Below are 18,198 nucleotides of genomic sequence, written 5' to 3' on the forward strand. Positions count from 1 at the left end.
CGGGCCTTTATCACACGGCAACGACCATGCCTGTTTTAAACGGCCGTGAAAGAACTCGTCGCTACACATTTATTCCCTTATTTATGAATAATTATAATCTAAAGTGCTATTTACTCGACAGCAAGTCATCGGGTCCCTTGCTGAGTCTAGGCATGGTTGTACAGTGCAACAATATTTGACAAGATTTTCAAGAGAACTTGACAGTAAATTTTGTTTCCTTTCACACGAGGTACATTTCGAAAAATGATACAACCATGCTACAAAACAGTGGTGCCACATCACGTGATATGCGCGACGCGCCCAGCAATCCCTTATAAGGAGTTGTTTACCCGATGGTCTTACAATTTCATAGCTGGAGGGGTGTTGTATTGAAAGAAGTCATTAAAATTATAACTGTTGCATTTATTTTACCTTTCGACCAAAAATGGTTGATGTTTTTGACCGAAAAGGTATATATGGATGGGAATGAAAGTATGTTGAATCGGTTTTCAACTACATGTAGTGGTTTAAACCCTCCGAGGCATGGTTCTTGATCATGTTTACCTCGACTTCGTCTCGGTAAAATTATCAAGTCCAGGCCTCGGCGCGGGTTTAAACCACTAGTTGAAAACCTCTTACTACTTCGAAAAGGAGGTTGGTGGTATAAAACATTGTGAGAAACGGCTCCCTCTGAAGTGCCATAGTTTTCGAGAAAACTCAAGTTAAGAACTTGAGGTGTCAAAATCCACTATCTAAACGCACACAACTTCGTGTGACGATGGTATTTTTCTTTCATCATCTCGCAAGTTCGATAACCGATTGAGCTCAAATTTTCACAGGTTTGTTATTTTATGCAGATGTTGAGATACACCAACTGTGAAGGCTAGTCTTTGACAATTACCAATAGTGTCCACTGCCTTTAATTAAAAACTTATGTATGTTTTTCACTTTATTATGTATACTAGTTTATAACTTTTATATCGTCGTAAGTTTTATTGATTATGCTCGCTTACTTTTTAATAATAATTAATGTTAACTTAACACTTGTTTTCTTAATGAATACTAAGATTCTGATGTTATTTTTGTATGTAGAAATTGTAACGGCTTTATTTTCTGTCTTACACCTGTCAACTTTGTCCTGTTAGTTTTGTCCTGTTTTTTTAATGTCTGTCTGTTTTTTTTTTGTTTTTTTTTGTTTTGTTTTTTTCTTTGGGGGGGGGGGGGGGGGTTGTCTGTTCATAGGCTGGGGAACAAAAGCTGTGCTTCTCCACAGACCTAGATGTTGCCTTTTGTTTGTTTCATCTTTTAATATGTTTTTATATTTACTTTTATTTTGTCCATATTACTCTGTATTATACACTATTTGCAACATTGAATAAACGTTTATATCTATCTATCTATCTAGCTGTCTAACTACCATGCACATAGCTCCACATTCATTGCATGTGGAGTGGTTGTTTATAAAATGCAGGGAAATGTATTATGTACATAGTCTTCATTGTGCACGTATTTACAAAAAAAAAAGTAAACTCAATTAGGCGCTTGAACAGTGACCCATCTAAAGTATAATTTGATTACTCCAATTCAACTGACTGTAAGTTATTGTAGTGTTTGTAGTTCTACACAATGTACACATCCTGTACTATTTGCTGACTGTTCACCTCTCTTAGTATGTCTGAAATCAAACACAGTCTGCTTTGCTTTTGGAGGAATTCACTATGAATAGTTTTCATTACACCACTCGCTAAAGTTCTGTATTGCTCTCATTTATCCCCCTCCCCCGATGGTTGATAATAAGTCCAATAATCATTGCATCCTCGACACAAATGACACAACCTTGGGGTGAGCCAGTTATACAAAGTATTAGATCTGATAACATTTGGTTGACTTTAACTTCGTGAACTCTTGCTCAGAGAAAGTCCCTTATCCAGATAATTAAAGATGGTTTTATACGTGTTTGAGTTTCTAGAGTAACAAGGTTGGTTGTATCATGCTGGGAAAGTCTATGCGAAGTCAATAAACAGAGCCCTTGCATAGCACTGCTGTTTGTCCAAATGTTCGTATATTTCGTGTGTAAAGCGGATGTCAAGTTTCTGCTAAATAGGCTGGATGAGGTTATGTTGAATAATCTTCTCCAAGCATTTCATCACCACATCAGATGTAATTGCTACAGGGCGGTAGTCGCTGTTTTCATTTCCAAACACCTCCATGCTCCTCTTCTTTTGGGGTTATTGCTGCCAGTGATAACGTGTTTGTCAATATTTCTTTCTGTTTTAAGTCCTCTATAGCCATGGCATAGTCCTCCAGCCTCAACTCCTGTCAAGTTAACAGTTTGCAATATAAAAATGTTAAACACGACGTGGGAAAACAATCCAAGGGAACTGTTTGAGTATGTAAAAAAAAAGGGGGGGGGTTACGGTTAAACCATGTGGATTATTATTATATATATTTTTTTAGCAGTGTTGGTTATAAAAAGAACCGGCGGTTAACGACTAAACACTTCGATCAGTATACTCGTATCGTCTTCTGGAGAATTCTGGACTCTGTCATGTATGATGTTGTTGACTCATTGTGGCTGGATGATGCCTTAGCCCTGGCGGCCTTACACTTTCGTTTTGTACTACAGAGAAAGAGTCCTATATAGGGCTAGATGATACCTAAGCACTTGGCTCAGCGGTGCCCAAAAGTGCACAACAACGACGAGGTATTAAAAATATGTTTATAGATATGCACACAATTTTTTTTAAAAGATGGTCACGGAGGAAACAATTTTTATCGAGAGTCTGATTGTTAAAGGCAGTGGACACTATTGGTAATTGTCAAAGACTAGCCTTAGCAGTTGGTGTATCTCAACATATGCATAAAATAACAAACCTGTAAAAATTTGAGCTCAATCGGTCATCGAAGGTGCGAGATAATAATGAAAAAAAAAAAAAGAAAAAAAAAACACCCTTGTCACACGAAGTTGTGTTCGTTTAGATGCTTGATTTCGAGACCTCAAGTTCTAAATCTGAGGTCTCGATATCAACTTCGTGGAAAATTACTTCTTTCTCGAAAACTATGGCACTTCAGAGGGAGCCGTTTCTCACAATGTTTTATAGCATCAACCTCTCCCCATTACTCGTCGCCAAGTGAGGTTTTATGTTAATAATTATTTTGAGTAATTACCAATAGTGTCCACCCCATCACAATGTTTGTGTATATCCGATGACCGGTCGCACTTAAAGCCATTGGACATTTTCGGTAAACAGTATTGTCAAAGGCCCACACTTCGTGTATCACAACTTCTATATCAAATAACAAACCGATCCGATCGTTTGTCGCGCTCAATACGGATTGAAATACTACACGTTTTGCAAAAAGGCGGGTGTCGCCTTGTGTAGTGTAAACAGGGAAACGACTTTAAACCGTGTCGACACGGAGTGGATCCGTGTTGGTTTCGACACGGATAAGACGTTCACAGTGTGAAAAAGCTGGGGTCGGAGGGATGAGAAGGTACAGTTTAGCCGTATGACCTAGATACTTATAGAGTCTAAAACATATAGGGGGGAAGCAAAAAGACTTGTGAACACACACCTCCACACATTTGTTTTCATATTCCTTCATGGCTGTTATAAACATGTGTCTTGTGTTGATGTAAGTTGTCACTCCACGTTTAGTATCTGTGTCTGTACTTATCACCGGCTGTAATCAAAGAACGGGCACATTAATTCAATCAGTATCAAATAAAAAAGCTCAAAGTCTCAACATTGCTAATTCCGTGTAAAATCACAGTGATCAAACGCTCAATCTCACATGTTTACTTTAAATTTTTGTTAACTACTCATGTAAGAAACGTACATTTTAAGTGTTCAAGAGTACAGGTGGTTTAGAGGTTATGGGTTGTTAAACTTTTGATCTAACGTTTATAACTACCTTACCTCCGTTTAAAAAAATGACAGTTTAGACAGTTTAGACATTAAAATCTATTATTGTTGATTATGTTTTTACTGAAGATAAAAAAGAGGACACTGTGAATCATAAAGAGGACATCCAGCCAACTAAACCTTTAGCTTTTGACACTTAATGCATAACTGTTCAAATTTTTTTTCAAAACTGCGGCCAAATAATGTATCAGTACAGAATGAGATCTCATGAGATTGGCGAATAGAGGAGAGATAGTTTGGCATGACAAGACCAAAGTTATCCATGGAAATCGTCTCCAACCCTTCTATGATGCACACGTTATTCCTCAAATAAATGTAATAACATAATTATGTACTTCTGGACACGTATGGTAGTTGTCAAAGACCAGCCTTCTCACTTGGTGTATCCCAATATATGCATAAAAACACAAGTGAATTTAGTGAAAGTTTGGGCTCAATTGGTCATCGAATTTGCAAGATAATAATAAACACACCTGTGTCATCACTGTGTGTGCTTTCCGATGCATAATACAAGTCTTTAGCTGAAGTAATTTGTTATTTTAATGAAATATTTGTTTTACTTCAGAGGGAAGTCCGTTTTTCACAATGTTTTGTACTATCAACATCTCTCCAATGCTCGTTACCAAGTAAGGTTTTATGCTAACAATTGTTTTGAGTTGATACTCACTTTGAATTTGACCGTGGTACCACCTTGAGCTTTATCAGCAAACGACCGTGATGAGGCTCCAACACTAAACAGGCTACTTGCTCCTGCATATGTCTTGCCAGATGGTGCTGTGGCAGCAGCAGTCTGGCCAAACAGACCTGTAGAGGGCGCTGCTCCAAACGCTGTAATAACAACAATCATAATAACAAACATCAACACTAATACATCACGTGGGCAACGAAGGGAATCAGAGGCAACACAGTCGATTGCCCCAATGCCACCTGGTCATTGCCTTGGTGCTCTTGAAATGCTCTAGTAGAAATATACAAATTCTTCATAGAGTACCCTTTACCAAGGAGAACATGCCTTGGTGCCCTTGCCCTTGCCCTTTCACAAACGAAGCATACATGCCCGAATGATACTGAAGATGTGGTATGGTATGAAAATATTGACTGCTATGAGGGGTATAGTTAAGGCCAAAGGTGATGCCAAAACCATGACTATGTCCGAAGCGAAGCTGAGGGCATAGCGATGGTTTTGGCATCACTAAATGGCCTTTAATTTTAACTGGGCCCCAATTATTCAGCAGTCAATACTTCTTTTATATTCCGAATACAGATTCTTCTAATCATAAACAACACTGACTACGACGAAAGGTCGTCTGCGAAGAAAGGTCGCGTCGTGATACGGAACGCTAGTCGTATAGTTGCGTTATTTTCAGGGCGGGCATAATCAATTGACTGTGCCCCGGGCATAGTAGCTATGACGTCATCTTGATAGAAAAGGAGGCATAGTTATTTTCATGACTCCATTTTTAACCAATCAGATTAAAAGATTCTATAAAACATGAGGTATATAAAAGTGTTTATTTAACTGGCAAACATGGACAGCCCACAATATAGAAAGAACAAGTATTAATAGTACTGTTGTTTGCATATGAACCATCTTAGAGTGTCTGAACATTTAAATAGAAAACCAAAGTTACATGCACAGCCATTTTTGCCAAAGGAATATAAGACTTTTGCACTATTTCTACCCACTACTGTCGCACAACTCTCATATTAGAGCTTGTGCAGACAGGGCCGTTTGAATGGCAAAATATCATTGATTAAACAACAACACATTTCAAGAGAGTCTCTCATCAATTTCATATTATTATAAAGGAGAAATAGAAGACAGCAAATTTTTAAAGGAAATAAATAATCCAAAATAACGCACAGAATTAAAGGAACACGTTGCCTTGGATCGGTCGAGTTGGTTTTTGAAAAGCGTTTGTAACCTTTTGTTATAAAATGCATATAATTAGAAAGATATTTTATAAAGTAGAATATAGTGATCCATGATCGAAATTGCGTGGTTTTCCTTTACCTCGACGACAAACACGGTCGGCCATTTATGTTGACTCCCATAAATGGCCGACCGTGTTAGTTCGCAAAGTAAAAGGAAAACCACGCAATTTTGAGGCAAATGTGTGTGGATCATTGTATTCTACTTTTAAAATATCTTTCTAACCATATATGCAATTTATAACAAACGGTTACAAACGCTTTTCAAAGACCAACTCGACCCATCCAGGGCAACGTGTTCCTTTTAAGACAGGGTGTGGTTACTTGTGATATCATGATCAATGAGTCAATTAAAAGAAATCTATTCCAACGAAGGTCTTGGCCATAAAAATCTCTCACAAGCTCTACTGCCCATGGGGCATCGGTCATTGACTAGTTCTTAGGAGTAAAAACGTGAGGCTCGTCTTAAGTTTATAGGTTGAGCAACTCGTCCTAATTCGAGATACGGCTACATGTAGTCTTAACTCCGATTGTGAAATTCACTGCAGGCCAAATAGTCTAAAGTCTATCTTTATTATCAGTTCCTCAATAGAGTGGAGAAAATTATACATTTATTCTTGTTATACCGACGATGGCTGGCCAAATATGTTTCCTGTGCTGCCAAACAGCCCCCCCCCCCTGTGTAGTGTTGTGTAGTGAAGGTGTGTAGAGTCCACATTGGCCAAAGACAAAACAAATCACCATAGTGAATCATGCACGGGAACACTATAGTTCCGAACTCTGTGGAAAATGTCCATGCTTATGAAGTTAACACACAAGTCACTGGGTCCCCTTAGGCCAAGTAAAAAAATATATACCAGTTGATCGGTCGGGTGTTTCCAAAAGGATGAGGGCCGTTTTGTGTTTTATTTCGTTCAAAGGTGGCTGCTTAGTATTTTTAATTCAAATTGGCCTCCATTATTAAAAGGCAGTGGACACTATTGGTAATTACTCAAAATAATTATTAGAATAAAACCTTTCTTGTCTTGGTGGTGAGTAATGGGGAGAGGTTCCCTCTGAAGTGCCATAGTTTTCAAGAAAGAAGTAATTTTCCACGAATTTGATTTCAAGACCTCAGATTTAGAACTTGAGGTCTTGAAATCAACCATCTTAACGCACACAACTTCGTGTTACAAGGGTGTTTTTTTTTCTTTCATTATTATCTCGCAAGTTCGATAACCGATTGAGCTCAAATTTTTACAGGTTTGATATTGTATGCATATATATGTTGAGATTCACTAACTGCGAAGGCTAGTCTTTGACAATAACCAATAAGGCCCTCTGCCTTCAAGCACAAATATTGCCTAACATTTTTTCTGCTTAGCACAACTCTGCAGGATACCAAATACATTTTGTACTGGTAACCTTTTTTAAATTTTGTGTCATTAGTAGCTTGTGAACGCATTAAGCAGCTCCATGAAATTGGGCCCAGTTTTGTTATACAGTTACATGTACAAAATGTACATTGCTCATGCAATGGGAAACTTTAGACTATCTGCAAATCACCAAGAGAGGGCGCTCTTCACCAGGTAATGTCAACAACTTAGGAATAGGAGAAGCTTGAGTGACGGTCACTGACAGCAAATACCTTGTGTTTTGTGTGTTTTTGATTTTGTATTTATATTTAGCCAAACTGTATTTTGTTTTTCATAACACATTGCCAGCATAACCAAACTGTTCTGGAACAGTACGTACTGGACACGAGTTCTCCAAGGATAACAAACGGTGTGCATGAGTTTTGGGGAGTGTTTCTTCTAGGGTAATTAGCAAAAATTCCAAAATGCTGACCTACCAAAAATTTAGAAGAAATCTGAAGTTTAGTTGTATGACAATGTATCTGATTTAATTTACAAGAGGCTGAGAGACTTCTAAATATTGTTTGTGTATGTTTAAGTTTTTACCATTTATCATTGTTTGTTATAGGAGTTGTGCACCCTTACCTGGTAGATCTGCTGCCCTCTAGTGGCAGAGCTTTCAAAAAGTCTCTCATTGTATCAGGTATTTTTGTGTATTTCTAATGATGTAATCAGTAGGGGTCAAGCCAACTAATTGTTGTGGTCCTTGAAATCAAAGTGCATTTCTTTTTTACATTTGGTGTGTGCTACTTTTGTTTCTGAGTTGTATCATTGTATATTGTTTAAAACATGATTGATTTATTCTAGATTTGTATTTTTGAGGCAACAATATCAGAAGTTACAAGCACAAATCTTCTTGTCTTCACTTGTGTTGCGTAAATTTACTATTTTTTTAAACAGATTTATTGTTGAATGTATTTAAATCCAGGTACTGGTGCTGAGTTACACCATACTTATTGCCCGGTACGCACAACACACTGGATTAAATTTACTCCCTGTCTCGGTTTCAAAAAGTACACCCTTTGGTGTTAAAGAATTAAATTCCAAAGTTGGTTCTGTTAAACATCAACATTATAGCCCGATGTAAATACACTTTGGATTTAATTTAGTCCCTGTTGGTGTTGAAAATAGAACATAGGCGCAGTTTTATGACAGCAACGACAGGGTCATAATTGCTAAAGCCAGCAATGATCGCTGCCCCTTGAGCACCCCAATTACCTTTCCCTTTTGTACCAAACTCCTCCATCTCCACCTCCAACTCCTTTAGTATTTCACCGATATCTGCATCAGTGACGACATCGTGACCTTTGAACCTGACGAGTGACTTGCCACGCTGCACTGTTTGAAACCGAAGCTCTTCGTGGAATGTCAAGTTGTGCATGACCTTTGGCTTGAGGTCCAGCAGCTCAAAGTCATCAGCTTGTTGCATCAAGTCATTGACTGAAGCTACGATCTGCTCTGCACGGCTCATTTTTTCGCGATTGCTGATCCGTTTGCGTTCAAATTCCTCACCCCTTTCTTTACTGATTTGAGTGACTCTTTCTTGAAGGAGGAGAGATGCTTTTCTGATTTTCTCGACTTCCTTATCCTCCTTAGCCACAATATCATTAAGAGCCCGGTCGACCATGATCTGTAATCTATGTTGTGAGTTTGTGATGGAGTCATCAACTTTTTTGAATTCCTTGCGACATTCATCAAACTTCATCAAAGCCTCTTCAACAGCTTGACGATAAGATCGAATGGAGTCTTTGATTGCAGAGAGATCGTGTTCTGACGCTCTGTGATGGAACACCGCACATTTAGGACACACGGAGGAAACACACGTGTCGCAATAAAAACACAGTTCCTGGTCAGTGTGTTTCCGGCATTTTAAAGACCCGGGTTTGTCCTTGACCCTGAGTCGCTCATTAGATGAGCCTACAGCATTAACAATTTTATGGTGCCTATGATTTTTAAATTTGGCGTGGTTTTGTAGACATGTTTTGCAAAAGTTCGCATCACAGTCGACACACCGTGAAACAGCTTCAAGACCTTCGTCACATCCTTCACAAGATGAAATAGGAGGGTTAATGTCCTCCTCGGAACCATCCGGATTGATTACGTCATCAATAAGTGAGCTCAAGAAAAAGCTATTTGGAAGAGCCGATGGTCCCTTATCTGGGACTGAAGTTTTCTCTCTACACACTGGGCAAATGATGAAATCCGTCTTTGGATCCTGTTTGTCTACAAGTTCCTGAAGACATTTTAAGCAGAAGCTGTGCTGGCAGTCCAGGATTTTCGGATCGATGAACCGAGTCAAGCAGATTGGGCATTCGATGTGTACATGTCTAATCTTGCAAGTGGTCTCACTGGGTAGTGCAGCTTCGGCCATCTTGGTGAGATTGGAATGTTCTAATAAAGTAAAACGACAGTTATACTCGTTAGTTCAAACAATCATTGACACTAGGTGGCAGCAGACTTACCGCATACAGAGCCGTTTGTTGAGAGAGTTGCGACAACTTGCGATTAGAAACGGTTCTTGGTAGGCCTACAATGCAAATAGCGATAACAAAGTGTGCTAGACCATTATTGCACGTTCGGTTGTTTTGCATTTGGGCCAACATATTATGCGTTGAGCAGGTAAATGAAAATTTGTCCCACCATGTGACTCTCCATCCAAATCTTTCAAAGAGATATATATGGACTTACTAATTCTAGTACGACAAATTGGCTATTTGGTTAGTCAAATATTATTGCCCCTTTGAATGGATTTGATACGTTTGGTAAATGAAAGTTATTGTTTGTTTCACTCCTATAGTTTGAAGGCGCTGGACACCTTTGTTAATTTTAAAATTTAAACATTCACAAACATGTGAAAGTTCTAACTCAATTGGTCGTCGTAGTTGCGAGATAATAGTGAAACAACCTCAGGACCTTTAAATCTAATATATGAGGTCCCGAAATCAAATTCAAATATTTTTTAGTGAAAAAAAAACATCTTTCTCCCCAACTACGTTACTTCAGAGGGAGCCGTTTTTCGTCATGTGTTATACTATAAACAGCTCTCCATTCAATTGCTTGTTACAAGGTAAGTTATTATGCTAACAATTACTTGGAGTAACAACCAATAGTGTCCACTGCTATTTAATAACACCATAAAACTAACATGTGAACATTTCATTAAAGATGGTATATCTGTACATAATATTTGAGTTTCCTAAAAACAGCTCAAACTGATTCAAGACAAAATCTATAATTTTCATTTTCCCATGAGTTTCCTAAAAACAGCTCAAACTGATTCAAGACAAAATCTATAATTTTCATTTTCCCATGAGTTTCCTAAAAACAGCTCAAACTGATTCAAGACAAAATCTATAATTTTCATTTTCCCATGAGTTTCCTAAAAACAGCTCAAACTGATTCAAGACAAAATCTATAATTTTCATTTTCCCATGAGTTTCCTAAAAACAGCTCAAACTGATTCAAGACAAAATCTATAATTTTCATTTTCCCATACCCCACATACAACTTATCAGAACGGGTTCACCACTATATTTAAAAAAAAAAAAAAAAAAAAAAAAAACTGGTTCGTAACACTGTCCCATCTGTCAATTAGGATATGAGAGACCATAGACAAAAAAGTCTCACCTGAATCTGTAGATTTAATTTCACTTGGCACACTTTTGTGCAGTTGATTCCTTTTGCCGAACTCTATGATAACCGGGAAACAAGACAGACAAACGACGTTAAAATGAAAAAGGCAGTTCCCGTCTCTTTAGCAAACCCTACTTCTACATATAAAGTACAGTGCATGTATCGGGTAAACGCCCCTACGCACAATGGTAGTTTCACACAACTGGAAAAACCCAAATGCTAACCTTATTTGCGTATGAAAGTATAGTACGTAGGCTCACACGTTTTGATGTGTACAAGCGCAACTGGAAAAACCAACTTTATTTATAGCGTTCAAGGGTACAAAGGTTAGGGGCTGCAACCTATGCTTTCTATAGTATCGCGCTGTATATTAAAAGCTGATCTCAACATAACCCCCTACATGCAAAATGATGCAAATTGTAAACTAAAAACAGTGTACGTCTGTATTTTATATTGAACAACGTACGGAAATGATTATTGATCGGCATGTATACATACATGTATATATATATATATATGTATATAGGTTGGAGACCCAACCTATTCCCCGCAACCGCTTCAGGGAAAAGAGTACTTGGGTACCCCCTAAGAACCGAGATGTGTCTCTAGAGACATACATCAATTCGGTTAACTCCGAGGTTCTTAAGGCCCCCAGTACCCCTACTCCCAACAACCTCCCCCAAGATGAGCGTCACGCCCTCACACAACTCCGCCAATCACCAGACATAGTGATTAAACGGGCTGACAAGGGGTCCGCAGTTGTAGTCATGAACACACATGACTACATTGCTGAGGGCCTTAGACAGCTCAGTAACACTGATCATTACATTGAATGTGCTTCTGATCCCACTGAATCTTTCTCCCAAGATATCAGTGACACCCTGGTTAAGATTTATAATGCCAATGATATTGAGAAAGATACATTTAACTATCTCCTCCCACATGACCCCCGTACAGCAAGGTTCTACCTTCTACCTAAGATACACAAGCCCAATAACCCGGGGAGACCTATTGTATCTGGGAATGGTAGCCCCACAGAGCGCATTTCTGAGTTTGTTGATAGCTTCCTCAAACCCTTAGTCTGCCGTATTCCTTCCTTCATCAAGGATACCAAAGACTTTCTCCACAAACTAGATGAGGTCAAGCACCAAATACCTGACTCTGCTATTTTGGTTACTTTTGATGTTTCATCACTGTATACTAACATACCCCATCATGAAGGCATGAGTGCATGTGTCTCTGCCCTCAATGCTAGTAATCAGTCCCGCCCCTCAGTGAGTCATATTAAGGAACTCATGAGCCACATTCTAATGAAGAATAATTTCACATTTCTGACAGGCATTTTCTACAGGTACAGGGTACTGCCATGGGTACCAAAATGGCACCCTCATATGCTAACCTATTCATGTCTCAGTTGGAGGACAGACTCCTGTCCTCCGCCCCCAACCGACCACTAGTTTGGTGGAGATTTATTGATGATATTTTCTCCATCTGGTGTGGTGACCAAGACAGCTTGGATGAGTTTATTGCCCATATCAACTCATTTCACCCCATCATAAAGTTCACTACCGAACAATCTCTCACCAGTGTGAACTTTCTAGATGTGACAATAACCAAGTCTCCTAATGGCCTTGTCACAGATGTTTACAGTAAACCACCGACACCCCCAGTACCTTCTCTCCAATAGCTGTCACCCTAGTCACTGTAAGAAGGCAATTGCTTACAGTCAGGCCTTACGTATCAGGCGTATCTGTTCCACAGATACCCTGTACAAGAGGCGCTCATCAGAGCTAAGGAAACACCTTGTATCTAGGGGACACAGCGAACGTAGGGTCCAACTTGCTATCAACAGGGCTCTCAACGTACCTCGTCATACTCTGTTGACTAACACGGGAGCTAAAAACCTCCTACCAATAGAGTTGCTTTGGTCACCACCTTCCACCCCAAACTACCCAAACTTCCCTCAATTCTCAATAATAACATGCCTATACTTCACTCCTCCAGCAGGTTACACTCAGCAATCACTGAGGTTCCCATGGTTGCATTCCGCCGCCCTAAGAACCTTGGTGACATACTAGTCAGGGCCAAACTTCCCCCAGGTACAGTCCAAACACAACCCCCGACAGATATACTGGGCTGTCACAAATGTACCCGTTCCAAATGCAAAACGTGTCTGCACATTAAACCCTCACTTAAGGTGAAGAGTCATACCACTGGCTCTTCATACAACATCAAGACCGACTCTGAATGCAGCACGTCTAATGTAGTCTATGTCATATCATGTAAGAGATGTGGGCTACAATATGTGGGAGAGACTAAGACCAAACTTAGTCTTCGCTTTGCGAATCATGTCTCTTCCATAAAGACTAAGAAACCGTACCAGTCTCTATCCACTTCAACAGCCCCAATCATAGTGTCATTGATGTTGAACTTCTGGTGATTGAAGCTTGCAATGGTGATGACACACACCGCAAGAATAGAGAATCACACTGGATTCACCAACTCAAGACAGTCAAACCCTTTGGACTTAACATAAACACTGGTGTTAAATAACTTCTCATTACCCTCCACTTCACTTCTGCCTAAGAACTCATATGTTGTATATATTCTGTACATAAAATATAAATTAACCTAGTTTAAAGTTGTTTTTATAAATTCATCACTGTAACTATCTGATGTAAGTAACCCCCCCCCTTTTTTTCCACAGGTCCCTCATACCTATTTTTAAAATCATCATACCTTTGATCTTGCTATTCTTATTAATTGACCATTGTTAGTTGCATCATGATGCAACTTGCTCTCTAATCCTACCCTTTCATGTCTCCCTCCATTGTTGTCGAACAATGCATTTACCACTTTTATGGTCCAGTAACCCTTCCTTTCATTCTAAACATCCTTTGTCCTCGCCACTTCACTCCTATTGGTTCATAGCCCCCAATATTGTTTCTGAAATAGGAACTTTGATTGGCTGTTATTTTCCCGCTTCTTTCTGGATCCTTTCCTTAATCCCTTTCCCCCTCTCTTTTTCTATAAATGGATATGTATTTGTTTGTACTTGTCTTATGCCTCTGAAGAAGGTCCGGATTGGATCGAAAGCTAAGGCCATCTACCCTATTCATTACATGTATATATATATATATATAATTATTATTATTATTATTATTATTATTATTATTATTATTATTATTATTATTATTACAAATGTGCTACTTCGGAGACATTTCGCAGTCTGAAAGAGATCATTGGGAGACAAATCGTTTTAGGAGACGGTGTCTCCCAAAGTTTTGAGGGCTTGTAACTCGAAAATGGAGCAAGTGGTGGCGCTTTGGCTTTCAAGCCAGAACAATCTGTACCCAGTATGATGGAAGAGTCCACTTTGATAGGAATAATGTACAGGTATGTTTAAAAAATAGGGGTGTTAAAAGTGGAGGGTTATATTTGCTGTGGTAAAAAATAAATCATCGGGAGACATCCAGATTTTTCACTTCAAAACAATTAAACGGAGTTATGTCAACATGAAATTGGGTTTCATCTTAAGAACTTATTATTGCAAAACTTTGCATTTAAAAAATTGCTCACCAAAGTCAATATTTTAGACCAAACCCCATTTCCACTTGCGTTGGTACAGACCAAAAACATTATGTGAACTGCACACGTGCTTTTCACTGGTCCCTTCCATTATGAGCAGGCGATGTAGTTCTACAGGGTACCAGTCGTGTTATTTTTGTCTCCTGATGATACGAAGATACACATACCGTACCGCTGGCGGTCGTGGCACGAAGTTTGTCAATTACATGAGAATGAGGTAAGCTTTCTTTCGTTTATTTGTAAATGTATGCACCGACGTGTTTCTGTTTATTATTGTTCTTTCTTTTATGTGTGTGTTTGTTTGTATATTTGTATTGTGTTTTGTTTCGTTTTTGTCTGCAGTTGGGTTTAAGGATTGAGTGATAAAACTTTAGCTAGCCCATCATGTACGTATGTATATTGAATACAATTCAGTTCGATCAATCAGTCTTACTCTTACTCTTCTTACTGTCTTTTTAGCCTTAGTATTCAGCCTACATCATTGTACATGTACATCATGTTCAATGTACATGTACATGAGTACATGATGGGCTGAAGTAGGCCTAGATTACATTGGAGTAGTATTAATCAGGGAACCTCTTCAATCAGACCTGACTAAAAAAAAAAAAAAAAAAAAAAAAAAAAAAGTGAAGTGACGTAATCATTTATATGTTTTTTATAAAAAAAACCTGCCTAATGCTTACCACCATTTCAACAAAAACATAGTTATAATATTAACCTAAGATTGAGAATCTGGAGATCAGATCTCGTCGTTCGTGTACTTAAACAATGTGACAAGTACTGCACTACAGTAACAATACCAAACATTACACTCATGCGTGGTCATAACATGAGTTGGCCCCATAATTAAGTAGTTTCAATGGGCTAAATGGACTACCAAGGACTTGCTTCTGCTCCTTGGCTAAGCTTTACCCTTGCACCAAAAAAAACAGGACATTTTCTGAAACATGAACCAAGTGATTTCTTCCAAAGTTTGGTTGTTGAATGTTTCCTTGTCCACAGCACAACTCGGGCTAGCCCATTTTAAAAAAAAATGTACTCGCTCATTTTCATGAAATTCTACAGAAAATCTGCGAACTGACAGCCTATATAGGCCTACAGACATTCAAAAATGTCTGTTTAGTTTTCAGAAAATGTCGCATTATTGGGTGCAAAGGGAGAAGGGCCAGGACCAGAGACCAGGAAGTCTAGCGTATTTCAGGCATGCAACATTTCCGCCGATCAGCTGATTTCCTCTTTTTATTGTCATTGATGCTGTTCTAAATTGATACACAGTTTTGCTATTATTTATTTTCAGAGTAAATAATTTGTTATGCTTTTTAAAGTAATTATAGTGTTTAAGCTGTAAAATTAAAATAAAAAATTAAATAATAAAAGTGTCGTGGATGGTTCTTTTTGTTTGCCTCTCTGAGCTTCTTGTTTTTTGTTTTTTAAAGGTATATGCTTCTCTAGCCTCCATAGTTTTTCCCCAGAGTGCTCTGCTGTAAATTGAGTGATGTGATTCGGACAGTCATGATCCATGGATTGAAATGGTGTAAGTAGAAACTTTTTAAGAGGCCGCGATAAATGTTCACAGCCCAGACTCATATTTTTGTACCTCTAAGGCCTAAACACCCCAACTTTTTGTTACAAGTACAACTTCCTGAGACAACCTTACCCTGCAACAAGGTTTTGTCTTCATCATATCTAGGGTTAATTTACACCACATGCAAGAAGGAAAAAATACCCCCACTGGTAAATGGATCCTCGTGTACACAAGTCATCCCAGAAAACATGTGGAAATCACCATAGTATGTCTCTGTATTTGTCAAAACTACATGAATCCAACTTATGCAGTGTACTTGCATGTATCTTTTGCATTAGCATTTTACTGTGTTGGACTCATTGTCGGACTTTGATGGTGTAGCTAACGATGTGATTGGTCAATGCGCACAGGGTCGAATGGATCAGTCTAATCATGGCTCGTTTTTAAAATTGCTTTCATAATTTTTGCAAATAAAACCTACCCACTTCCCATGTCTAAAAGTTTAAACCAATGGTGCGCCCTGGTTTTTGTCTTTGTGTCCGGGAAGCGGTCTTACGGCTCTTTAAGCCCCCTAGGCTTCTTCTTACACGGCAAGCACTGAAATTCGGCGCTTGCCCTGTTAGCAGCAAATGGGCAAGCGCAAAATTCAATATTCAACTGTAATTTCTTGTTAACTTTGTTCCTGCCCCATCAAGGACAATTTTGGTGAAAACTAGGCTTTCTGTCTGTTAATTTTTCAATCGGTGATTGTAAAAAAATGAAACCATGGAGAAATCAGAAAAGAATATAAGTCTGGACAACTAATCGAATACTGTTTGCATGTCTAACTGAAGAGTTTTCAGTGTCTCATTAACCATAGCTGAGCCATTGTAAGCAATTACAATGTAAATTAAGCAATAAGTTGTAAAAATCTTTAACCCCATCACTTTTGTATTGTCTTCTTCACAGATTGTAGAGGAACCATTCAGATCTGCACCTAAGTAACCAGTATCCAATCTGATCATCGATCCAACAGCCATGTTTGTGCAGCCCATGTAGTCTAGTTTAGCGATCCATACATACACCTCTCTGAGCAGCGTGTGTTTCCTGGTCATCAAGACAACAATGGATCACACCCTCATAATAAAGTTTAATTGCAGGCCAAGTATTTACGGTTTAATTTTTAAGACTTTTTGCTATTAAGCTACTGACAATTAATATAAAAATTAATTAAATTTCCCCTTTTCAAGAAAAGAGATTATTCGGTCAGTTGTGTTGAGACTGTCTCAATCTATGACTGATGCATAGAGGTCAAGGTAATAGAAAATTTTGTATCGAAATACATTTCCATGTACTTTTTTAACCGAAAAAAAAATAGACTTTCATTGTCCTTCGGCTCGGTACTTGGAAATTGGTGAGTACATTTTGAATTGTTGGGTTTCTTGATGGATATAGACAAAGGCCAGGGAAATTTTGAGATACAATTATTTAAAATGTTCAAAGCTTAGGAAAGAGATTTTAGCAATAATTGATAATTGGTGAGTACTTTGTATAATCCTGGGTCTCTTGGAGTGAGATGGGTGACTGGAATCAATTAATCCCTGACTGATGGATAGACATCAAGGTTATATAAATATTTGTATTGAAATACAACTCCATGGGTATTTTTAACTGACAAAAGAGAGACTTTGATTATCCTTTGGCTCGTCACTGGAAATTTGGTGAGTACATTTTATAATTATTGGGTTTCTGGCACATAGTGATTTGTGACTAGGATCAATGAATCTCTGAATGGTGGATAAAGACCAAAGTAATACAATTATTGAAATACAATTCCATGGTATTCAAAGTTTGGGAAAGAAAGATTTTCAAGATCCTGGGGCTTGATCTTTGAGAATGGGTGAGTACTTTGTACAATCCTGGGGTCTCTTGGATTGAGATGGGTGACTGGAATCAATTAATCCCTGACTGATGGATAGACATCAAGGTTTAAGAAATATTTGTATTGAAATACAACTCCATGGGTATTTTTAACTGACAAAAGAGAGACTTTGATTATCCTTTGGCTCGTCACTGGGAATTTGGTGAGTACATTTTATAATTATTGGGTTTCTTGCACATAGTGATTTGTGACTAGGATCAATGAATCTCTGAATGGTGGATAAAGACCAAAGTAATACAATTATTGAAATACAATTCCATGGTATTCAAAGTTTTGGGAAAGAAAGATTTTCAAGATCCT

The 18,198-nt window shown here is 38.3% G+C and overlaps 1 protein-coding gene across 1 annotated transcript; it reads right to left on the bottom strand.

Annotated features, from left to right (window-relative positions):
• Positions 1 to 1,196: 1,196 nt before the first annotated feature.
• LOC117299686 (E3 ubiquitin-protein ligase TRIM56-like) lies at positions 1,197 to 11,025 on the bottom strand. The gene is made up of 5 exons (XM_033783240.1): positions 10,859 to 11,025; positions 8,450 to 9,622; positions 4,573 to 4,733; positions 3,556 to 3,663; positions 1,197 to 2,295 (listed from the first exon to the last, which is right to left on the bottom strand). The coding sequence occupies exons 2-5, from the start codon at positions 9,600 to 9,602 to the stop codon at positions 2,170 to 2,172; spliced, it is 1,548 nt and encodes a 515-aa protein (XP_033639131.1). The 5' UTR covers positions 9,603 to 9,622; positions 10,859 to 11,025; the 3' UTR covers positions 1,197 to 2,169.
• Between the last annotated feature and the right edge of the window lie 7,173 nt (positions 11,026 to 18,198).

Source organism: Asterias rubens, chromosome 14 (assembly GCF_902459465.1).
Source record: "Asterias rubens chromosome 14, eAstRub1.3, whole genome shotgun sequence".
Taxonomy (NCBI): domain Eukaryota; kingdom Metazoa; phylum Echinodermata; class Asteroidea; order Forcipulatida; family Asteriidae; genus Asterias; species Asterias rubens.

What these genes read in the sequence shown, in the direction of transcription:
- LOC117299686 (XM_033783240.1), bottom strand. Translation starts at nt 9,602, where the DNA reads ATGGCCGAAGCTGCACTACCCAGTGAGACCACTTGCAAGATTAGACAT. An exon ending in GTTTGGTACAAAAGGGAAAG is followed by an intron (nt 4,734 to 8,449) that starts GTAATTGGGGTG and finishes TTGTTATTACAG; the next exon opens with CGTTTGGAGCAGCGCCCTCT. An exon ending in ATGAAAACAAATGTGTGGAG is followed by an intron (nt 2,296 to 3,555) that starts GTGTGTGTTCAC and finishes TTAACTTGACAG; the next exon opens with GAGTTGAGGCTGGAGGACTA.